At 43.8% G+C, this 24808-nt stretch overlaps 2 protein-coding genes across 5 annotated transcripts in view; one reads left to right on the top strand and one right to left on the bottom strand.

Annotated features, from left to right (window-relative positions):
* fanci (FA complementation group I) overlaps nucleotides 1-2118 on the bottom strand; it is a 28145-nt gene extending 26027 nt beyond the window's left edge. Inside the window, exon 1 of one of the 3 annotated variants that reach the window (XM_064929666.1) lies at nucleotides 1929-2118. The gene's annotated coding sequence lies outside the window, so the exon portion shown is untranslated. Of the gene's footprint in view, nucleotides 1-628; nucleotides 899-1928 lie in introns of those variants that run through there. The other 2 variants (XM_064929665.1, XM_064929667.1) reach the window with 2 other exon arrangements.
* LOC135509206 (F-box only protein 31-like) lies at nucleotides 965-24301 on the top strand. 2 transcript variants are annotated; one of them, XM_064929669.1, is made up of 9 exons: nucleotides 965-1462; nucleotides 2969-3040; nucleotides 9972-10048; nucleotides 10249-10416; nucleotides 11163-11237; nucleotides 11590-11699; nucleotides 20833-20986; nucleotides 22209-22645; nucleotides 22971-24301. In XM_064929669.1, the coding sequence occupies exons 1-9, from the start codon at nucleotides 1042-1044 to the stop codon at nucleotides 23191-23193; spliced, it is 1737 nt and encodes a 578-aa protein (XP_064785741.1). In that variant the 5' UTR covers nucleotides 965-1041; the 3' UTR covers nucleotides 23194-24301. The 2 variants fall into 2 exon arrangements, with proteins under 2 accessions (XP_064785741.1, XP_064785740.1); XM_064929668.1 differs by having other exon boundaries at nucleotides 11142-11237.
* Nucleotides 24302-24808: the final 507 nt, after the last annotated feature.

Raw genomic sequence — 24808 nt, 5'->3', positions numbered from 1 at the left:
TTTTCATTGATGTATTACTCAACAGTATGCCCCCCTTCCTCTTAATTCACTCTGAGCAAAAGAGCCATTTGCTGAATTCTCTAATTACATTTTGATCAATTAATGTGCGTTTTTGAAAGCTCCATTGTATAAACTATTTAGTTGTCCTGTTTGTGTGCCTTGTGCACTGATTTCAAACAATTATTGTATATTTGTCATTCTCATGTCTTCCTCCAATTCTGTGTCTTCAATTGTTTTACACTCAAAACAACTTATCTAACATTAGGTTTATAGATGTGAACTTTATATTAAATGTATAGATTAAGGCATTTATCTTATTTGAGATAAACAAGATTTAACTACGGTGGTGTTTTTTGTATTTTTTGAACAAATTCTTATTTACAATGACGGCCTACCCCGGCCAAACCCAAACGACGCTGGGCCACATATAGGCAACCCCTCTATAAATTCGAATCCTGAAGCGGTTTGACAAAAAGAGACCGCTTTTCATAATAAAAATGTATGGATGATGACAGATTTACGGGGTAAAATGAACGAGGACTGTCGGAAGAAGCCCGATGCTATTCTAGACTCAGATTTTCACACAAAAGGAAAATAAAGCATAAAACAACAATTCAAGGGTAAATACGTCAGCCGTGTCCGGATTCCATACATGTTGATCCTTCGTAGCGAATGCCCCTCGAATTCGCTAAACTTCTTAATTCCCGGTGGCATGACATCGACTAATGTTATATCAAATTGATAACGCGTTTGACTCCTGACTAACACGTTTTTTCCCGCATCTAGGTAAATTGTATTTAGACAGATATTACTACATTCCATCACGCATTTACAACGCATGTAAATGCATAGATATACAGTATATCCACGTTTATCTGGTTGAAACCTTGTTGACAATTCAATTGGAAGTCCCTACGTAGCTACGTCGACTTTGCGTCATAGGTTTCCGCCCAGGCACGCAAGGACGGGGGAGATAATTGAAACTGCAGCTAGTACAGTTGTTGTGGTGATGTAATGTTACCCTTTTGGTGACTACTACGGATGGCTGTGTGTGCCAGGCTCTGCGGAGTGGGTCAGTCGCGGAGGTGCAGGCGGCGACAGCGGCATAATCAACAGGACCAGGGAAGCGACTCCGACATGGACGATGAGGAAGGTGTGCGGATTGTGTGCAAGACACAAGCCGTCACTGGCGGCCCCGAAAACCCCTCGGCCGCGGCAGGGCCGAGTGTGGCCCACGAAGCCACTGCTGAATGTGGTCGTGCAAATGTCAGACTTTCGTATGGGCAAAGTGCAAGCACCGGACCACCGAACCCGCAATCCCTGTTGGATTTGCCCCCAGAGCTTTTGGTGGGAATATTCTCCTCGCTGCCGGGCACAGAGCTTCCAAACCTTGCGCTAGTCTGCAAGACATTCAGGCAAATCCTCAGCACGGAAACCATCTGGAGAAGGCGATGCACGGAGGGTAAATAATGCGGTGATCGCTTATCATTGCAGATATTCTTCTATCATGTCCTATGCAAAATGTGGCGTTTTATCAAACGGGAATTGACAGCCTATATGATTTGGGACGTAGGTTGGGCTAGGGAAGGGTCCGGGTATTGCGTTCTTGTTTTTGCAGTTTCTATTTATATATTGTGCTTTGGTCCGGAGAGATTCAATGTAAGAGTTTTCTGAAAGCTTTCTTATCGACCAGTCTACGGGCACCGAGAAGGAACTTTGTTGATTGCTGTTATGCAATGCACTGTTCCAACCTTTGCTTTGAACACACCATTACGAAAGACTACATTGCCTCAACTATCCTTGTCTTCTACAACCCTATCTAAATATCATAACCCAAAGACATAAATTACTGTAAAAGGGTTTATGCAGCTCTACCTCGTGTCAATTATTCAAATCGGAGGTCCAGAGTACTGCTGGTTTTTACTTACCTTGTAATTATTGCGCCCATCTGGTGTCCCAGGTCCAAATCAGTCCTTGATTAGAGGGGAAGAATGAATCGGCAGAGGAATTGGCTTCAAGGTCTAGATTTGAATTTGCCTTGGAGACACCATGTGTTGGATTTAGATTTTTCTTTCTACGTTCGTAGTAGCCAATCCATTATTGGATCAGTTTTACTTTTGAAATGTGGGATGTGCATATCTCATACAAGACTGAATGTGTTTAAGCCCAGTGGTTCCCAAACTGTGGGTTGGCAGGGTGGCCGCGGGGTCCCCCCACATTGTTTTCACTGCATAGCTTAGAGAGTTGTTTTATAACTTGTTGATCTGGACATTTCTGACAAGCCCATGTTAGCTAACATTTTTTTATTTCGTTTTTTTTAGCCCATATATATTGTTGTCATTGTTAATCACTCAAATATCACATGAATACACAGACATGCCAATATGTATAGAATTGCAAGAAAATTAGTTTTAAAAGTGAACAGTTTGTGTCATGAATAGTGCTTGTGCCCATAGAAATAGACGTGGGGGCGCGGGATGTTCCACAATGCTGGAAGGGGGGCACCTCGAGTTAAAAAGTTTGGAAACCCCTGCTTTAGCCAACGCTTGACTTTTATTGTCATGCCATCATGTATTGCACAGTTGTCTGGTCACTAGATCTGTATGCACAATTAGCTTTGACCAGGGTACTGTCACAACCTACTTTGTCCTTCAGTGTCACATGTCTGTTTTATAGAGAATGATAGAGGCCCCCAGTGGCCAAAAGTCCATATTGGCATGGGCAGAGCTGTTGAGGGCTTCCACTATTATAATGGAGGCAAATAGGTGGGACTTCCAACTTCATTGGCTGATCCCTCCTGGTGACCCTGTTGGAGTCATTTCCAACTGGGTCATCAGGAGGGATTAGCCAATTGTGAAGAAGTAAATTTACTACTTCAAAATGGAGTAGTCAATTTTATATAATGGCACAGATACAAAGATGAGTCATCTATCTAGCTCTATGGTCTGTCTCTATCTCTCTCCCACAGAGTTTGGCATGAGGGAAGACCTGCGCAAGATAGAAGTGGTGGGTGTGTCCAGTCGGGAGCTCTATGCCAAACGTGAGTCTCTCTGTAAAACCCAACCCACTCGGAGGGTCCTTCATTGTACCATATTGCTGACGAAACTCAGAGGGTGACTTCCAGAGAGTGGCAAGGGGATCAATAGACCCATAAACTTCGGGACACACTCCTGACTTGAATGATGCAATTCATGGTCCACTTTTAAATAATAAATTGAGTATGATATTCAAATGAACTAACCCCCCTGTTGTTTTACAAGATTTAGACCTCTGTAACAGTTAAACATTTCATTTGGGAGGTATTTAACAGTGGAGGCTGCTGAGGGGAGGACGACTCATAATAATGTCCAGAATTGAGTGAATGGAATGGTATCAAACACAGTTTCCATGTGTTTGATACCATTCCATTCACTCCATTCCAGCCATTGCGCTCCATTCCAGCCTTTATTATACGCCCTCCTCCCCTCAGCAGTCTCTACTGGTATTTCATCTGTTACATGTGTCGCATTGTGAAATCAGACAAACAAATTCAGGTCGCTTATAATTAGGAACACCAAGGGCAGTTGCGGTGACCGTATTACCGCCACACCAGCGGTCATGAGTCATTAAGGCAGGCAAATTCCAAGTGACTGTTTAGTCACGATAATTAGGCTTCTCCAAGCTCTGATGCTGCTGATGGTCATTAGTAGCTTACCAAACTTGCTTACTGCCTGGTCCTCTGCACTCTATTGTCCCTCTAACCACTTTGACAGCAATGCAAATGTAATAGAAAATCTAATCAAACACGTGATGAGAGCCAATCTTGCGCTACATTTCTATAGGCTATGTAATTGCTTGAGAACAGAGTGGTGGCCTCTAAAAAGAGTAGGATCCCATCACCTTTCTATAGACTAGGCCTACAGGAGTATAGCCTACCTGACTGGTATGAAAATTAACAATGGGAAAAGCGTCCTCCATTCGCTATTTAAGTGCATAGATGACATGTATTTTTTTCCTGCTGCCCCTGTTTCGAGACAGGTGCTTGATAATGGTCCATTCTAAATCATAAATTTCGCACATATTATTTAGTATATGTAAAAAAGAGATTAAATCAAGAATAGTTTGATGGCGACAATATTAGCTGATCACTTGTGATTTATATGTTATCACTTGTGAAGGGGCAAGGGGAAGGGGGTGATTTGGGATTCAGCCACTCTAACTAAAACATCCAAAATACACTGCTCAAAAAAATACAGGGAACACTTAAACAACACAATGTAACGCCAAGTCAATCACACTTCTGTGAAATCAAACTGTCCACTTAGGAATCAACACTGATTGACAATAAATTTCACATGCTGTTGTGCAAATGGAATAGACAACAGGTGGAAATTATAGGCAATTAGCAAGACACCCCCAATAAAGGAGTGGTTCTGCAGGTGGTGACCACAGACCACTTCTCAGTTCCTATGCTTCCTGGCTGATGTTTTGGTCACTTTTGAATGCTGGCGGTGCTTTCACTCTAGTGGTAGCATGAGATGGAGTCTACAACCCACACAAGTGGCTCAAGTAGTGCAGCTCATCCAGGATGGCATATCAATGTGAGCTGTGGCAAGAAGGTTTGATGTGTCTGTCAGCGTAGTGTCCAGAGCATGGAGGCGCTACCAGGAGACAGGCCAGTACATCAGGAGGTGTGGAGGAGGCCGTAGGAGGGCAACAACCCAGCAGCAGGACCGCTACCTATATATATATATAGCCCTTCGTACATCAGCTGATATCTCAAAGTGCTGTACAGAAACCCAGCCTAAAACCCCAAACAGCAAGCAATGCAGGTGTAGAAGCACGGTGGTTAGGAAAAACTCCCTAGAAAGGCCAAAACCTAGGAAGAAACCTAGAGAGGAACCAGGCTATGTGGGGTGGCCAGTCCTCTTCTCCCTGTGCTGGGTAGAGATGATAACAGAACATGGCCAAGATGTTCAAATGTCCATAAATGACCAGCATGGACGAATAATAATAATAAGGCAGAACAGTTGAAACTGGAGCAGCAGCACGGCCAGGTGGACTGGGGACAGCAAGGAGTCATCATGTTAGGTAGTCCTGGGGCATGGTCCTAGGGCTCAGGTCCTCCGAGAGAAAGAAAGAGAATTAGAGAGAGCATATGTGGGGAGCCCTGCAAAATGACCTCCAGCAGGCCACAAATGTGCATGTGTCTGCTCAAACAGACTCCATGAAGGTGGTATGAGGGCCCGACGTCCACAGGTGGGGGTTGTGCTTACAGCCCAACACCGTGCAGGACGTTTGGCATTTGCCAGAGAACACCAAGATTGGCAAATTTGCCACTGGCGCCCTGTGCTATTCACAGATGAAAGCAGGTTCACACTGAGCACATGTGACAGATGTGACAGAGTCTGAAGACGCAGTGGAGAACGTTCTGCTGCCTGCAACATCCTCCAGCATGACCGGTTTGGCGGTGGGTCAGTCATGGTGTGGGTTGGCATTTCTTTGGGGGGCCGCACAGCCCTCCATGTGCTCGCCAGAGGTAGCCTGACTGCCATTAGGTACCGAGATGAGATCCTCAGACCCCTTGTGAGACCATATGCTGGTGCGGTTGGCCCTGGTTTCCTCCTAATGCAAGACAATGCTAGACCTCATGTGGCTGGAGTGTGTCAGCAGTTCCTGCAAGAGGAAGGCATTGATGCTATGGACTGGCCCGCCCGTTCCCCAGACCTGAATCCAATTGAGCACATCTGGAACATCATGTCTCGCTCCATCCACCAACGCCACGTTGCACCACAGACTGTCCAGGAGTTGGCGGATGCTTTAGTCCAGGTCTGGGAGGAGATCCCTCAGGAGACCATCCGCCACCTCATCAGGAGCATACCCAGGCGTTGTAGGGAGGTCATACAGGCACGTGGAGGCCACACACACTACTGAGCCTCATTTTGACTTGTTTTAAGGACATTATATCAAAGTTGGATCAGCCTGTAGTGTGGTTTTCCACTTTAATTTTGAGTGTGACTCCAAATCCAGACCTCCATGGGTTGATAAATTTGATTTCCATTGATATTTTTTGTGTGATTTTGTTGTCAGCACATTCAACTATGTAAAGAAAAAAGTATTTAATAAGAATATTTCATTCATTCAGATCTAGGTTGTGTTATTTTAGTGTTCCCTTTATTTTTTTGCGCAGTGTATATTATTGGGACTTTAAGTTTTTCCTGACCAGATCCTGTGACCTGACCTGGAAAAACTCTGGGCCATAGTTACAGACTACAATAGGCATCCTTTTCCACACTGACTAATTAAACCAAGTCACGCTAGGGTCACTTGTACATTGAAGGTCCAGGAATAATACCACAAATTGTCACTTTCTGCAAACCATTGATGATGGTTTCTTCCTCCAAATTCCAGCATCTTGACTAGCCTCGAACCCATCTGGACAGGGGCTGATGTTAAACACTTTCCAGTGGTTAGCACCCTTGGAGGGATATTCATGCCTTTTTGTAGCTGTATGTGTCATCTCAAGATGGCATGTGGGAAATTGCTCCTTGGGGTGTAGATGGTGCCTACTCAGCATCTACGTCATGACATGACATCAGGGCTTTTACAGGATTAGGGGTAGGTTGGGTATGGTTGTAGTATTGTGTGGTTGGTCATTGATAACAAACCCTGTACTACGACTAAGTCAGGCTAGGTGTTTCTCGATTCTCAAGGTCCTTTCTCTTTTTGTGTCCCTCTGTCTAATCTCTCTCTCTCTCCTGGCTCCCACTTCCCCTTCCTCCCTCAGTGGTGTGCTCCGGGACCCTATGTGTCTGCCGCTCCCCTTCTCTCTCTCTCTTTACCACCAATATAGAAACCACCTCACACATGTAAGAGGTGTTTCAATTGTTCACTAAAATGTTTCAACGAGGCCTCCCGGGTGGCGCAGTGGTTAAGGGTGCTGTACTGCAGCGCCAGCTGTGCCACCAGAGGCCCTGGGTTCGCGCCCAGGCTCTGTCGTAACCGGCCGTGACTGGGGGCGACGCACAATTGGCATAGCGTTGTCCGGGTTAGGGAGGGCTTGGCCGGTAGCGATATTCTTGACTCATCGCGCACCAGCGACTCCTGTGGCGGGCCGGGCGCAGTGCACGCTAACCAAGGTTGCCAGGTGCACGGTGTTTCCTCCGACACATTGGTGCGGCTGGCTTCCAGGTTGGATGCGCGTTGTGTTAAGAAGCAGTGCGGCTTGGTTGGGTTGTGTATCGGAGGACGCATGACTTTCAACCTTCGTCTCTCCCGAGCCCGTACGGGAGTTGTAGCGATGAGACAAGATAGTAGCTACTAAAACAATTGGATACCATGAAAAAAATACATTTAAAAAAAAAAAAACTTTTTGAATTTTATTTTTACAAATGTTGGAAATACAGAGATGGACAGAAATAAATTATATGGGCAGACACCAGAAAGACTGATACAGACGGGACACTGAACAGACAGGACACGAGATGGAAGGATGGACAGAAATATGGATATATACTGAATTTAAATATAAACATGTAAAGTGTTGGTCCCATGTTTCATGAGCTGAAATAAAATATCCCAGAAATGTTCCATATGAACAAAAACTTATTTCTCTCAGATTTTGTGCACCAATTTGTTTACATCCCTTTTAGTGAGCATTTCTCCTTTGCCAAGATCCATCCATTGCCACATATGTCTCAAGTTTTAAGCGAGTGCAATTGCCATGCTGCCTTCAGGAATCTCCACCAAAGCTGTTGCCAGAGAATTGAATTTTCATTTCTCTAAGCTGTCCCCAACGCCATTTTAGAGAATTTGGCAGTACGTCCAACCAGCCTCACAACCGCAGACCACGTGTTACCACGCCAAACCCAGGACCTCAACATCTGGCTTCTTCACCTGCGGGATCATCTGAGATCAGCCACCTGATGAAACTGAGGAGTATTTCTGAAATAAAGCCCGCTTGTGGGGAAGAACTCATTCTGATTGGCTGGGCTTATGCCCTCACAGGTCCACTCAATGCTGCGCGCCTGCCCAGTCATGTGAAATCCATAGATTAGGGCCTAATTTATTTATTTCAATTGACTGATTTCCTTATATGAACTGTAACTCAGTAAAATCGTTGAAATTGTTGCATGTTGCGTTTATATATTTGTTCAGTATGTGTGTATATATCCATACTAGTCCAAAGTTTGGACATACCTACTCATTCCAGGGGTTTTATTTATTTAGACTATTTTCTACATTGTAGAATAATAGTGAAGACATCAAAACTATGAAATAACACATGGAGTCATGTAGTAACCAAAAAAGATATTTGGTGAAAGACCAAGTCCATATTACGGCAAGAACAACTCAAATAAGCAAAGAGAAACGACAGTCCATCATTACTATAAGACATGAAGGTCTGTCAATCCGGAACATTTAAAAAAACCATCAAGCGCTATGATGAAACTGGCTCTCATGAGGACCGCCACAGGAAAGGAAGACCCAGAGTTACCTCTGCTGCAGAGGATAAGTTCGTTAGAGTTACCAGCCTCAGAAATTGCAGCCCAAATAAATGCTTCACAGAGATCAAGTAACACACATCTCAACATCAACTGTTCAGAGGAGAATGTGTGAATCAGGCCTTCATGGTCGAATTGCTACAAAGAAACCACTACTAAAGGTCACCAATAATAAGAAGAGACTTGCTTGGGCCAAGAAACACGAGCAATGGACATTAGACCGGTGGAGTACAAATTGGATTTTTTTTGTAGTAGGTGAACGTATGATCTCCGAATGTGTGGTTCCCACCGTGAAACTTGGAGGAAGAGGTGTGATGGTGTGGGAGTGCTTTGCTGGTGACACTATCTGTGATTTTATTTAACATTCAAGGCACACTTAACCAGCATGGCTACCACAGCATTCTGCAGCAATATGCCATCCCATCTGGCTTGCGCTTAGTGGGACTATCATTTGTTTTTCAACAGGACAATGACCCAACACACCTCCAGGCTGTGTAAGGGCTATTTGACCAAGAATGATAGTGATGCATCAGATGACCTGGCCTCCACAATCACCCAACCTCAACCCAATTGAGATGGTTTGGGATGAGTTGGACCGCGGAGTGAAGGAAAAGCATCCAACAAGTGCTCAGCATATGTGGGAACTCCTTAAAGACTGTTGGAAAAGCATTCCAGATGAAGCTGGTTGAGAGAATGCCAAGAGTGTGCAAAGCATCATCAAGGCAAAGGATGGCTACCTTGAAGAATCTCAAATATATTTTGATCTGTTTAACACTTTTTTTTGGTTACTACAATTCATAGTTTGTCTTCACTATTATTCTACAATGTAGAAAATAGTAAAAAAAATAAATAAAAATGGAATGAGTAGGTGTGTCCAAACATTTGACTGTTACTGTATAGACTATCAGCATATGAACTACAGGGACATGTACAAGCACTGTATATACTGCTGCACAGGCCTGACCTGACTGTCTCGACACGCGTGTGCTAGTGTGTGACTGACTCCCATACGGACTTGTTTTATGTTATTGCAGCCGGTTGTGACATACTATTTGTTTACTGACTGTGTGATGTAGTTTTGAAGTGAATGCACTTTGCCCCTTAACTTAACTGGGACATCTGATGACTAAAACTGATCCTGAAAAAAATCACTGTGTGTGATGTGTGCATTTAACATGCTAGTCAACGTGGTTAGTGCTTGGTGACGGCGCCCTGTTTAATTAGTCTACATCATGCACTCTTTTGGAACAATGGAAACCATGCCCTTGATATAACTTCATGTGTCACCCGTCTTCTCATGTGAGTACAATAACAATGTGTCCCCTCTGCCATATCTGCTGTCCATGAGATAAGGCCAGACCTCAACTATGGTGTGTTGAGATGTCATCAGTTTCTCAGTCGAAATTCTGTTATGCATTGCTGTGATACCCTGTGATTGAACTGTTCACCACTTAGTGTTTAACCCTTTGTTGCACTGTTGTGTTGCAGTGCTGCACCCATACAGACACATCCTGGGTCTTTGGCAGCCTGACATAGGGCCGTACGGAGGGCTGCTCAACGTGGTGGTATGTAATAAGAACACACACACTATTGTGTTCCTTCTTTGTCACATTTAAGTACATAAAATGTGTCTTTTAAATTGTTCAGCCCACCTTGTTGTAGAAATTAGTGTCTTCCCATCAAAACATTTTATTTGTGTTAGGTGGTGATCACTTTTTCCTTTTCTTCTCTCCCTTTACTTCTCTACTACACCATCCCTCTCCAGGTTGATGGGCTATTCATCCTTGGCTGGATGTATCTGCCCCCTCACGACCCTCGGGTCGAGGATCCCATGAGGCGGCGGCCACTCTTCCGCATCCACATGTTGGAGAGCAACAAGGCAGCAGTGGAGTGTATGTACGGACACAAGGGCCCTCACAAGGGGGACGTCCAAGTGAGTCCATTTTCTTCTTTTGTGTTTTGAATGGGTGTAAAACCAACATTGGTGATTTATTGTACAGCCACCTGCAGTTCTTTTTAGAGGGGCAATCTACAGTTGGCAAAAATCTGAGGGATAGGCCTGGAGAAATATAACCACTCTTAAATTCATGAGCTATTGTTGCAAGGACACTATCCACAGTATCAAAATTATGGTCTATATGGTATTTGTTTATGTTTACAAACATTTGAGTTAAACCAGCTGATATTTTGGGTTCTGATGGAGTTTGACAGAGTTGAACTAAGCTTGCGAGACATTTCTAAGTTCTATTTCAATCAATTAGTTTATACTGTATCATTAATTTATAAGTAAAAAAAATGGATGTAGCAACTGTGGATTGCCACTTTAATGTTTGCTCAGGAGTATAATTTAACTGATCTACTGACCTGGATGGCATTCTTTGTACCAGCAAGTCCCACACAGTCAACTACTTTAAAATGTTGTATGTCTTTTGTCACTATAGCTTTTCCAACTTTGTAGTGCCCATAAGAGGGACTGTTAGGTGAGACCGAAAACACAACACAACTGATTAATCGATAATAAGGGAAATAATGATGCGCTTATTGTGCTTAAATAGTCATAATCATCACTGATGTTATCCTTTTGTAATGTGTAAGCCGGTGCACTCACTGTGTGGTGAAGTAGTCCCCTGTCTTCTATGGCTTTGTGATTTAAGATAGGATGTCTTCTCTTATTTCCAGACTGGGAAGAAGGACGAGTTCTCGACCAAGTGCAACCAGACAGACCATCACCGCATGCCAGGGGGGAGGCAGGAGGTGAGGAGGAGAGAACGATCTCTTGTAACTTCGCAACAGTTTGTATATTGTTCTCATATGGCTGAGGCAACTCAGTATTTGTCTAATTAATTAATTAATCAATCACATATTTGTATTGCACTTTTTGCAAACACATTTAACCTCAAAAGTTATCATACTGAAAGTGTTCCGATTGTCTAAGATTTGTGTTGAATCAAGTCATTCAGCAGATGGTACATAATTGTCAAGCAGGCAAGAGTGACAGCTATGCATTGTTACAGGATAGATACTGTGATGACAGTTGATTTCGATAGGGGATTGGGGCAAATCGGTAAGTGGGCATGACCGTGGGTTTTTGATGTTCTGTTGGCAGGAGTTCCGGACGTGGCTTGAGGAAGAGTGGGGGAGGACACTGGAGGACATCTTCCATGAGCACATGCAGGAGCTCATACTCATGAAGTTCATCTACACAAGCCAATATGAGTAGGTTTTCCTTATGACATAGTCCAGGGGTTCCCAAAATTGGGTCAGGGGTGTGTGCAGGTACTGCAGGGGGTCCGTGGCCAGATCTCTTTCTCTCTCGTGTGTGTGTGTGTGTGTGTGTGTGTACTACCGTTCAAAAGTTTGGGGTCACTTAGAAATGTCCTTGTTTTTGAAAGAAAAGCAACAAAAAAAAGGTGCATCCTGTTTCCATTGATCATCCTTGAGATGTTTCTACAACTTGATTGGAGTCCAGCTTTGGTAAAATCAACTGATTGGACATGATTTTGAATGGCACACACCTGTGTGTATATAAAGTCCCACAGTTGACAGTGTATGTCAGAGCAAAAACCAAGTCATTAGGTTGAAGGAATTGTCCGTAGAGATCCGAGATGATAAGATTGTGTCGAGGCACTGGGGAAGGGTAGCAAAACATTTCTGCAACATTGAAGGGCCCCAAGAACACAGTGACCTCCATCATTCTTAAATGGAAGAAGTTTGGAACCACCAAGACTCTTCCTAGAGCTGGCCGCCCGGCCAAACTGAGCAATCAGTGCAGAAGAGCCTTGGTCAGGGAGAAGACCAAGAACCCGATGGTCACTTTGACAGAGCTCTAGATTTCCTCTGTGGAGATGGGAGAAATTTCCAGAAGGACAACCATTCTCTGCAGCACTCCACCAATCAGGCCTTTGTGGTAGAGTGGCCAGACGGAAGCCACTCATCAATAAAAGGCACAAGACAGCCCGCTTGTAATTTGCCAGAAGGCACCTAAAGTCTCTCAATCTTGTTTCTCATGGTTCATCTGGTCCGTTGAAACCAAGATTGAACTATTTGGCCTAAATGCCAAGTGTCATGTCTGGAGGAAACTTGGTTCCATCCTTATGGGGAAGCATGCTGGTGGCAATATCATGCTGCGGGGATGTTTTTCAGCTGCAGGGACTCGGAGACTAGTCAGGATGGAAGGAAAGAGTGCTCAGGGCCTCAGACTGAGGCGAAGGTTCAGCTTCCAAAAGGACAATGACCCTAAGAACACAAGACAACAAATGAGTGACTTCAGGACAAGTCTCTGAATGTCCTTGAGTGGCCCAGCCAGAGCCCGGACTTGAACCCGATCAAACATCTCTGGGGAGACACCTGAAAATAGCCCTGCAGCGACGCTCCCCATCCAATCTGACAGAGCTTGAGAGGATCTGCAGAGAAGAATGGGAGAAACTCCCCAAATACAGGTGTGCCAAGCTTGTAGTTTCATACCCAAGAAGACTCAAGGCTGTAATTGCTGCCAAAGGTGCTTCAACAAAGTACTGAGTAAAGGGTCTGAATACTTACAGTACCAGTACCAGTACCAACTTTGGACACACCTACTCATTCAAGGGTTTTTCTTTATTTTTACTATTTTCTACAGTGTAGAATAAGTGAAGACATCAAAACTATGAAATACCACATAGGGAATCATGTAGTAACCAAAAAAGTGGAAAAACAAATCAAAAAATATTTTATATTTGAGATTCTTCAGTAGCCTCACTTTGCCTTTGACAGCTTTGCATACTCTTGGCATTCCCTTAACCAGCTTCACCTGGAATGCATTTCCAACAGTCTTGTAGGAGTTCCCACATATGCTGAGCACTTGTTGGCTGCTTTTCTTTCACTCTGCGGTCCAACTCATCCCAAACCATCTCAATTGGTTTGAGATCGGGTGATTGTGGAGGCCAGGTCATCTGATGCAGCACTCCATCACTCGCTGCCTTGGTCAAATATCCTGTACACAGCCTGGAGGTCATTGTCCTGTTGAAAAACAAATGATAGTCGTACTAAGCGCAAACCAGATGGGATGGCATATCGCTGCAGAATGCTGTGTGTGCCTTGAATTTAAATATATCACTGACAGTGTCACCAGTAAGACACCATCACACACCACCTCTTATCTTCTGCAGCAGAGGTAACTCTGGGTCTTCCTTTCCTGTTGCGGTCCTCATGAGCCAGTTTCATCGTAGCGCTTGTTGGTTTTTGAGACTGCACTTAAAGAAACTTTCAAATCTCTTGAAATTTTCCGGATTGACTGACCTTCATGTCTTAAAGTAATGATGGACTGTTGTTTGTCTTTGCTAATATCAAATCAAATTTTATTTGTCCCATGCTCCCGAATACAACAGGTAGACCTTACAGTAAAATAATAACTTACAAGCTCTTAACCAACAATGCAGTTAAGAAAAATAAGTGATAAGTAAAAAAATAGCAAATAAAAGTAACAAATTGTTAGAGCAGCAGTAAAATAATAATAGCGAGGCTATATTCAGGGGGTACCGATACAGAGTCAATGTGCGGGGGGCACCGGTTAGTCGAGGTAATTGAGGTAATGTCTGAGCTGTTCTTGCCATAATATGGCATTGGTCTTTTACCAAATAGTGCTATCTTCTGTATACCACCCCTACTTTGTCACAGCACAACTGATTGGCTCAAACGCATTAAGAAGGAATGAAATTCCACAAATTAACTTTTAACAAGGCACACCTGTTAATTGAAATGTATTTCAGGTGACTACCTCATGAAGCTGGTTGAGTGCCAAGAATGTGCAAATCTGTCATCAAGGCAAAGCGTGGCTACTTTCTCCTCCCTTAAACAATTATCGCCTCCTTCTGAAAATGTTAATTTTCCAAGCCAAAATCTCTTTTTAGCCTCCTTGAGAGACATGCTAAGCCTTTGGTTACCATGTGTGTTATTTCATAGTTTTCAATGCTAGACGCGTCACTACAGACCCTGGTTCGATCCGGGGTTGTATATCAACCGATCGGGAGTCTCTTAGGGCAGCACACAATTGTCCCAGCATCGTCCGGGTTATGGGAGGGTTTGGCCTGGGTAGGCCATTATTGTAAAATAAGAATTTGTTCTGAAATGACTTGCCTAGTTAAATAGAGTTCGGTGAGTCTGTTGTGCGGCACACATGAGGTGATGAAGTTAAACTTGAATGGAATTCAATAGTAAATGTTTGCCATAAGACATCTTATGTCTTTCTGCCAGAAGTCAAAGATCTCTGGACGGGTTGTCTGTACAACTGCCATTTTTCCCTGTGGTTCCTACTAGCATTCTTCTCCAGTTTGCTCCATGTACATGTCGCTCTTTCTTCAGAAAAGCAGGCATCACAACTTTGTTCATTTGCACAATTCACTTTCGCTTGTAAATATCCACAGTCCACATAACATTTTCCGACAAGATAGAACTACTGCAATCTACTGCAGAGAGCCTGCAGAGTTCTGTCATACTATCCAGGTCTGTGCACAAAAAATTTGAGCTTTTCAGAAACAAGTCTCTTACCATTACCGCTTGTTATATACCACCTTCTGCCCCCAGCTGTGCCCTGGACACTATGTGAATTGATTGCCCCCCATCTATCTTCAGAGCTCATACTGTTAGGGGACCTAAACTGGGACATGCTTAACACTACAATCTAAGCTAGATGCCCTCAATCTCACACAAATAATCAATGAACCTACCAGGTACAACCTCAAATCTGTAAACACGGGCACCCTCATAGATATCATCCTGACCAACCTGCCCTGTAAATACACCTCTTCTGTCTTCAACCAGGATCTCAGTGATCACTGCCTCATTGCCTGCGTCCGTAATGGGTCTGCGGTCAAACTACCACCCCTCATCACTGTCAAACACTTCCTAAAACGCTTCAGCGAGCAGGCCTTTCTAATCGACCTGACCCGGGCATCCTGGAAGGATTCCGTCAGTAGAGGATGCCTGGTGAGAAAATCACTTTTAAAGAATAACCATCTTAAGCATGCCCCATTCAAAGAATTTAGAACCAGGAACAGATATAGCCTTTGGTTCACTCCAGACCTGACTGCCCTTGACCAGCACAAAATCATCCTGTGGCGTACTGCATTAGCATCAAATAGCCCCTACGATATGTGACTTTTCAGGGAAGTTAGGAACCAATATACACAGGCAGTTAGGAAAGCAAAGGCTAGCTTTTCCAAACAGAAATTTGCATCCTGTAGCAAAAACTCCAAAAAGCTATGGGACACTGTTAACTCCATGGAGAATAAGTGTACCTCCTCCCAGCTGCCCACTGCAATGAGGCTAAGAAACACTGTCACCACCGATAAATCCATGACAATAGAGAATTTCAATAAGCATTTTTCTACGGCTGGCCATGCTTTCCACCTGGCTACCCCTACCCCGGTCAACAGCCCTGCACCCCCCACAGCTACTTGCCCAAGCCTCCCCAGCTTCTCCTTCACCCAAATCCAGATAGCTGATGTTCTGAAAGAGTTGCAAAATCTGGACCCCTACAAATCAGCCGGGCTAGACAATCTGGACTCTCTCTTCCGAAAATGATCCTCCGCAATTGTTGCAACCCCTATTACTAGCCTGTTCAACCTCTCGTTCGTATCGTCTGAAATCCCCAAAGATTGGAAAGCTGCCATGGTCATCCCCCTCTTCAAAGGGGGAGACACTCCAGACCCAAACTGTTAAAGACCTATCTATCCTAGCCTAGCTTTCTAAGGTCTTCGAAAGCCAAGTTAATAAACAGATCACCGACCATTTCGAATCCCACCGTACCTTCTTCGCTATGCAATCTGGTTTCTGAGATGGTCATGGGTGCACCTCAACCACGCTCAAGGTCTTAAACGATATCATAACCGCCATCGATAAGAGACAATACTATGCAGCCAAATAGACCTGGCCAAGGCTTTCAACTCTGTCAATCACCGCATTCTTATCAGCAGACTCAACAGACTTGCTTTCTTTAATGACTGCCTCTCCTGATTCACCAACTACTTCTCAGACAGAGTTCAGTGTGTCAAATTGGAGGGCCTATTGTCCGGACCTCTGGCAGTCTCTATGGGGGTGCAACAGGGTTCAATTCTCGGGCCGACTCTCTTTTCTGTCTACATCAATGATGTTGCTCTTGCTGCTGCTGATTCTCTGATCCACCTCTATGCAGACGACACCATTCTGTATACTTCTGGCCCTTCTTTGGACACTGTGTTAACAAACCTCCAGACGAGCTTCAATGCCATACAACTCTCCTTCTGTGGCCTCCAACTGCTCTTAATTGCAAGTAAAACTAAATGCATGCTCTTTAAACGATTGCTGCCCGCACCTGCCTGCCCGTCCAGCATCACTACTCTGGACCGTTCTGACTTAGAATATGTGGACAATTACAAATACATAGGTGTCTGGTTGGACTGTAAACTCTCCTTCCAGACTCACATTAAGCATCTCCAATCCAAAATTAAATCTAGAATCGGCTTCCTATTTCGCAACAAAGTATCCTTCACTCATGCTGCCAAACATAACCTCGTAAAACTGACTATCCTACCAATCCTTGACTTTGGCGATGTCATTTACAAAATAGCCTCCAACACTCTACTCAGCAAATTGGATGCAGTCTATCACAGTGGCATCTGTTTTGTCACCAAAGCCCCATATACTACCCACCACTGCAACCTGGATGCTCTCGTTGGATGCTCTCGTCATATTCGTCACTGGTCACCATAGCAGCACCCACACATAGCATGCGCTCCAGCATGCGCTCCAGCTTTTGCAATAGCATTTTGACTTTCAACAGTTCAGTATCTCTAATGAAAAGTTGAGTGCCCACATAATGGCAAATGGGATCCTTTATAAGATCCCCCCCCTAGACGACAAACCACAGGTCTCTAGGAACTTACACAAAGAAAGACTTTACTTCAGAGAGGAGTATCCCCAAGCCAGACAGAGTTGGCTATAAATTATCGTTCAGTTTGGTCTCCTAAACGAAGTTCTTATCTCGTCCTTGGTACAAAATGGTACCAAGACATTACCCCCACCCTATGATATATATCAAATTGTCATTTAGATACAAGCTCATGGAGAGGAGAGCGAGGCTATAGGTCAAGATAGGGGCAACCGAGAGGGAGCATAGAATGATTCCAGACACTGCCATCCTCCTCTCTCCGATGGGAAAAGTAGGGGGTGACTGGCACACAGACACAGTGGAGCAAAAAATATGTTTACACATGATAACACCTTGACCTCTCCCCTCTCTGCGGCCCAAGCAACTTAGTCCTGGCAGAGAACAGATAACTGCCAATGGCCACCACTATAGTACAACAAAATACATTCTTATGAGAAATAACTCATAAGCATATCATGAAAATAAAACATCCTATCTATGTTACCCAACTAATTCTGATTATTCCCCAACAGCCGCCTATCCTTCCATTTCTCTGCTGCCAATGACTGGTACGAATTGCAAATATCACTGAAGCTAGAGACTCATATCTCCCTCACTAACTTTAAGCATCAGCTGTCAGAGCAGCTCACAGAGGATTGCACCTGTACATAGCCCATCTGTAAATAGCCCATCCAACTACCTCATCCCCATATTGTTATTTTTTTTGCTGATTGCACCACAGTATCTCTACTTGCACATGAATTTATTGCCTTACCTCCCTAAACTTACCTCATTTGCACACACTGTATATAGATTTTTTTCTATTGTGTTATTGACTGTACGTTTGTTTATTCCATGTGTAACTCTGTGTTGTTGTTTTTGCCGCACTGCTTTGCTTTATCTTGGCCAGATCGCAGTTATAAATGATGTTCTCAACTGGCCTACCTGGTTAAATAAAGGTGAAATAAATAAAAACTCACAGAGAATAATATTCGGTAGCTTCTAGCTATGCTTGTATAACTTTGGATTTGCTTGTTTTTGTAATTTTTATTTTTCAATTTTTGCTCGTTAGCATTTAGCTAGCAGCGTCTATGTGATTTCGCTATTAGTTGTGCAAATTTTGTTAGCAGTCTACTAATAGAGGCCCAATGGGCTTTTCTTAAATTTTTAGCGCCCCCTTGTGTGCCATGCCAGTAATACTGTAAATCCCAGAAAATAAGAGAAGGTACACTATATATAAAAAAAGTATGATGACACCCATTCAAATTAGTGTATTTGGCTATTTCAGTTACACCCATTACTGACAGGTGTATAAAATCTAGCATACAGTTATGCCATCTCCATAGACAAACATTTTCAGTAGAATGGCTTTACTGAGGAGCTCAGTGACTTTCAACGTGGCTACGGCATACAATTACATTCTAGACTATTCTGTGATTCCTACTTTGTGGCAACAGTTTGGGGAAGGCCCTTTCCTTTCCTGTTTCAGCATTACAATGCACCTGTGCACAAAGCAAGGTCCATACAGAAATGGTTTGTCGAGATCGGTGTGGAAGAACTTGACTGGCCTGCACAGAGCCCTGATTTCAAAACCATTAAACACCTTAGGGGTGAATTGGAACGCCGACTGCGAGCCAGGCCTAATCGCCCAACATCAGTGCCCGACCTCACTAATGCTCGTGGCTGAATGGAAGCAAGTCCCCGCCGCAATGATCCAACATCTAGTGAAAAGCCTTCCAGAAGCGTGGAGATAGCAGCAAAGGGGGGACCAACTCCATATTAATACCAATGATTTTGGAATGAGATATTTGACAAGATATTTGGTCATGTAGTGTATGACTATGAAAATCTGGATACCGCCCAAGCCAAGTGATGATGTGGAAAACTGATTGGGTTTGCAAAAAGTAATCAATGTAAGGGCATTTAGACTTTTTTTCACCAAATTTTTAACCTAATTCCAATGACATGGTGACATTTGTTGTTGGTTGACAACTCAACCAAATGTAAATCCAAACTAGACGTTGACGTCTGTGCCCAGTGGGTAGTTCTCGATAGGCCTAAGTAACCACCGTGCTTCAGTGTGAAATAGCAACCTATTGCTGATTCCATATCTCCAGTGAGAATGTCATAAAATAGGCTATCTGAACATTGACAGTTATGTCTGTTCTGAGCTCATTGGCGTGGGAAACTGTCAGGGCCCAGTTGAAACAATGTTGCAAGTTTGCTATAGCGAAAGCTCAATCCAGACCAAGAGAGGTTGACAGGCAGAGGAGAGCACTTAACGCTTTTGTTACAGGAATTAAATTGCTCTATGTTTTAATACCCAATTAAAATTAAACACTCTGTCAATTCATAAGGATTTGTAAGACCCTTATTCTATAATAATGGACAGAGCTCAGTCTTAAAGTCAAACAGCAGAGTTTATTCACGAGAGTACTGAACACGATACAGGTTACCACAGTTATAAACTGAAAATGACGTCATTAGTTCCAGTACCAACCCGTCTCTTCTCCCACCCTGGTACAAAGGCAGTATCTCAAGCCTTCCCACATCGCCTCCCTACCAATTTATTATAATTTATGAGCCACGGTCTTCTTGTGTAGATAAGCATTCTAGCCAGTCTGAAGATATCGTTCATTCATTTCTACCAAGGAACAGACAGTCATTGTTCTAACTCTTGACCACATTTACACACATTATATTCAGCACTGGGATCAAGAAAGAAAACTCATACATTCACAGCAACATAATAATATTCTGATTAGTCAGTCCTGATTGAAATGTATACATAATTAGTCATCATTGCTAAAAATTCCCTTAACAGCTTTTGACTTAACTTACCACCATGCATAGCAAATGTGATTTAAAGAGGATATTTAAGCCTATTTTCATCAGGATGTTGTCTTTCGGATTTCGGATCTGGTCAATATTTCACATATTTTCCGACAAATCCGAGGTCCATGGCCACCAAGCGTGATCCAAACCGGGATCCGAGGGTCAACTGCAGAATTTTGCATCCGACCTGTTCATATATCTGGTTGGTCATCGGGTTAAGGTATATCCGTGAAGACCTCTCGTTAATATAGCTAAAACAAACTTCTAAACTTCTTCCACTAGAGGCGCCATTGTATTTCCCCAAATGATAGCATAAACTTTTCTAATTCCTTATGCGTAATTATTACAGTTTGTATATACTTTGATTTTCTAGTAGGAGAATTTGAAAGTGTAGTAGTACTATTTGTGATGAAATATGTGATCCAACTGCCCCACACTCTAAAGTAAATGTTGTCTATAAGACCAGACTTGACTTTATTTCACCACTTAAGTAAAATGTTTTAAACTTCTTCCGCCACCATAAAAATAGTTTTTCAAAGAGATGAAGCAAGTCGCACAAATTTTCTTCATGGAAAATGACCAACTAGTTGGCTTCATTAATGTTGATGATGCTGTAATGTTATTTTCTGACAGTAACTGCCTGACGTACCGGCGGATCTACCTCCCCCCCCTGATGCCCTCTGACCTGCTGCAGCCGGGCCTGTTCAAAGGCACCTATGGCAGCCACGGCCTGGAGATCATCATGCTCAGCTTCCATGGGCCTCGCGCCAGGGCCACCAAGCTCACCGTGAGTCCCCCACCTCCACCGCACCCCGGCTGGGCTCCCACCCCGCCTGGCCCCTAATGTTTCCAAACCAACAGTTTTTGAAATGGAAAACCAAATCAAATGTTATTGGTCACATACACGTTTAGCAAATGTTATTGCGAGTGTAGTGAAATGCTTATGTTTGTAGCTCCATCAGTGCAGTAATATCTAACAATACACACAAACCTAAAAGTAAAAGAATGGAATTAAGATGTATATATATTTATTTATTTATTAGGACGAGCAATGTCGGAGTGGCATAGACTAAAATACAGTAGAATAGAATACATTATATACATATGTGATGAGTAAAGAAAAAATATGTAAACATTATTAAAGTGACTGGTGTTCCATTTATTAAAGTGACCAGTGATTTCAAGTCTATGTATATAGGGCAGCACCTTCTAAGGTGCTGGGTTACATAACCGGTTGGAAGCCGCCTAGTGATGACTATTTCACAGTCTGATGGCCTTGAGATAGAAGCTGTTTTTCAGTCTCTCAATCCCAACTTTGATGCACCTGTACTTACCTCGCCTTCTGGACGATAGCGGAGTGAACAGGCCGTGACTCGGGTGGTTGTTGTCTTTGATTATCTTTTTGGCCTTTCTGTGACATTGGGTCCTGTAGGGAAGGTCAAAGGTAGTTTGCCGCCGGTGATGCATCGAACAAACCACACCACCCTCTGGAGAGCCCTGCGGTTGCTGTACCAGGCAGTGATGCCTGACAGATGCTCACAATTGTGCATCTGTAAAAGTTTGTCAGGGTTTTGGGTGACAAGCCAAATTTCTTCAGCCTCCTGAGGTTGAAGAGGCACTGTTGCGCCTTCTGTACCACACTGTCTGTGTGAATGGAGCATTTCAGTTTGTGATGTGTACGCCGAGGAACTTAACTTTCCACCTTCTCCACTGCTGTCCCTTCGATGGATAGGGAGGTGCTCCCTCTGCTGTTTCCTGAAGTCGCCGATCAGCTATTTGTTTTGTCGACATTGAGTGAGAGGTTATTTTCCTGGCACCACACTCCCAGGGCCCTCACCTCCTCCCTGTAGGCGGTCTCATCATTGTTGGTAATCAAGCCTACTACTGTTGTGTTGTGAAAACAAACGTCTCTATTACGTCCCTATTACCGATGTTTGGGTAGTACCTCTTCCATTTCAAAATGTTTTCCCCCTACTGAACATGCCCCTGTCCTTTCTCCTCCCTCCCAGGGGGATCCCAACGTTCCAGCAGGCCAGCTAACGCTCGATGTGGACCTGACTCGGCCTGTGCACCTTCCGGACCTCGAGCACCAGCGCAGCGTGGAGGAGCTGTCTCGCCTGGTGCTGGGGGTGCATGAGGAGGCGCAGCAGGAGGCACAGAGCCCAGATGTTGCCCCCCAGGGGGTTGCTGTTGGAGAGGGGGCTGTGGCCCCCCAGGGGGTTGCTGTTGGAGAAGGGGCTGTGGCCCCTCAGAGGGCTGCTGCTGCAAAGGGGGCTGTGGATGGTGGCGGGGCAGAGGGTCTGGAGTTGGCTATGGAAGCCCAATCAGAGAGCCGCCAGCCTGGGCCCAGCAGCAGCAGCAGTGCTCCCTCGGAGGCCCAGCCCTTTGTCCTGCCTCTGGGGGTCATGGCCCGCAACGAGGTGTACCCCCGTACCTGCAAGATGTGGTGAGTCCATCTATTTCACACATGTTCAAGTTGTTTTGCACATGTCCTCGTATAGCCAAGAGTGCTTGTCAAATGTAGCTGCAGAGTGAGAAGAGATACTCACACATGTATGTACACTTGTAATAGAATATAATAGTAATTTAGCAGACTCCTTCATCCAAATGGACTTAAAGTTAATGCATGTATTCAGTATATGTGGCCCATGTGGGAGTCAGACCCACACAACTCAAGTGTTACAAGCACAACACTCCGGCCATCTGAAACATTGGATGTAGACTACACAACAGGATATCTTGATAATTTTTTTCTTCTTCGTCGATTTCAGTTTCTACGGGACAGGCCTGATTGCCGGCCACGGCTTCACAAGCCCGGAGCGCACGCCTGGCCTCTTTATCCTGTTTGACGAGGACCGCTTCGGCTTCATCTGGCTGGAGCTCAAGTCGTTCAGCCTATACAGCCGCCTGACCGACCAGCTGGCCCACGCCTATGCCCCCAACATGGAGCTCTTTGAGGCTATGCTGCGCAACATGCAGTCCTGGACATCTTGATGGGGCAGATCCACACGTCTCCTACAAACATGTTTACTTAGGCCCCTACACACACCCGGATGTGTTGACTGCACCTGGAATACCTCTAGGCCCCTAGTTTGTAAACTATAAGTAATTCCCATAGTTTTTTCCTGATTAGGTCATGTGGTTAGGAAAAACTCTTGGCCCTAATTATCACTGTTATGTATGTATATTTTCTCTCTATAGACCCCGAAAACACAACACGATATTTACCCTCACCTATCCCTGTAGAATCACTACTGTATATACACACACAGCTTTACAACCCAAACACCTCGACACCGTCCCACACATTTCTGGGCCTGGACAGAAACAACCTTTATCCCCCTACCCCTTAGGCACCTAAAAGTCCCCCTAGCCTATTGGAGGGAAATGTGGAGATGGTACCATATCGCTTATTATCTAATCGTCTCTCCCTGTCCAATGTTTCCCCTCCTCTTTCCTCCACTTGACCTCAGTATCTCTACTGCTGAGGCATGTCCACAGGTCAAATAATATGACACTAAGGCTGCGTTTACACAGGCAGCCCTATTCTGATATTTTTTCCACTAATTTGTCTTTTGACCAATTTGATCTTTTCACATCAGATCTTTTTCACAGCTGATCTGACGGGTCAAAACACCAATTAGTAGCTGCCTGTGTAAACCCAGCCAAAGGCTTCCTCAAAAGCTTCTTATTTATTTTTAAACCAAAGAAGAGGATTTGTTGACGTTTCATCCCACAAACTCTGGAACAAAGTATCCGTGCCTCTATGACTGCATTTTTAGCCAAATTCTTTTGCTTTTTTTCACTCATTGATCTTTGGACCACTCAGATCAGCTTTGAAAAAGATCTGATGTGATTCGTCAAAAGACCAATTATTGATAACAAATCGGAATTGGGCTTCCTGTGTAAATGCAGCCCATGAGTTCTAACTATATACTATGTCTGCATTGCCTAGGGATTTCCTATTCATTCTACTAAAGCTATTATTGTGTAACTATTTGAATGCCTCATGTTTGGATGCATGCAGCATTTAATTTGTTTAATGCCACCTGTCTCTAATTATCTTATTCACAATCCGATTAAACACTTTTGGTTTGCTGTATATTGCTTATAGTTTGGTGCACAGATGGCATTATGGAATTGGAAAAGACTGCATCTCAGGCACTTTCACTCTTTTCGTGACTCGGTCAAGGAAATGATACTGTAACTATGTTAATATTACACAATGCTGCATGTGCATATCAGAAATTATTATGTTTTATTTGCAAAATACTTCTGATGGATAGTATGTAGTAAAATGGAAATGTTGAATGAATGGAGATTTGAAAATTGCGTGTTTGGTACAAGATTATGCTGTACTGTAGCTGTACTGTAGCTGTATCAGCCATTCTTAGTTGGACTGATAGCATTGTCCTTTGGATGCTTTTAATAACAGGGTGTTATAAAGATATTGCAACATCCTCAATAATAATGACCGTTTGCAAAACATTGCACAACACAAAATGTAATTCAAGGTACTCTCATACTTCACATTATTTACATTGTGAAAAATGTGTGTTTGTCTCGCATTAGCCAACAGTGGTGCCCAGGGGGTCTCCTATTGCAAGTG

The sequence above is a fragment of the Oncorhynchus masou genome, chromosome 22, assembly GCF_036934945.1.
Source record: "Oncorhynchus masou masou isolate Uvic2021 chromosome 22, UVic_Omas_1.1, whole genome shotgun sequence".
In the NCBI taxonomy this organism is placed as follows: Eukaryota; Metazoa; Chordata; class Actinopteri; order Salmoniformes; family Salmonidae; genus Oncorhynchus; species Oncorhynchus masou.
This window is presented reverse-complemented; position numbering and strand designations above follow the sequence as displayed.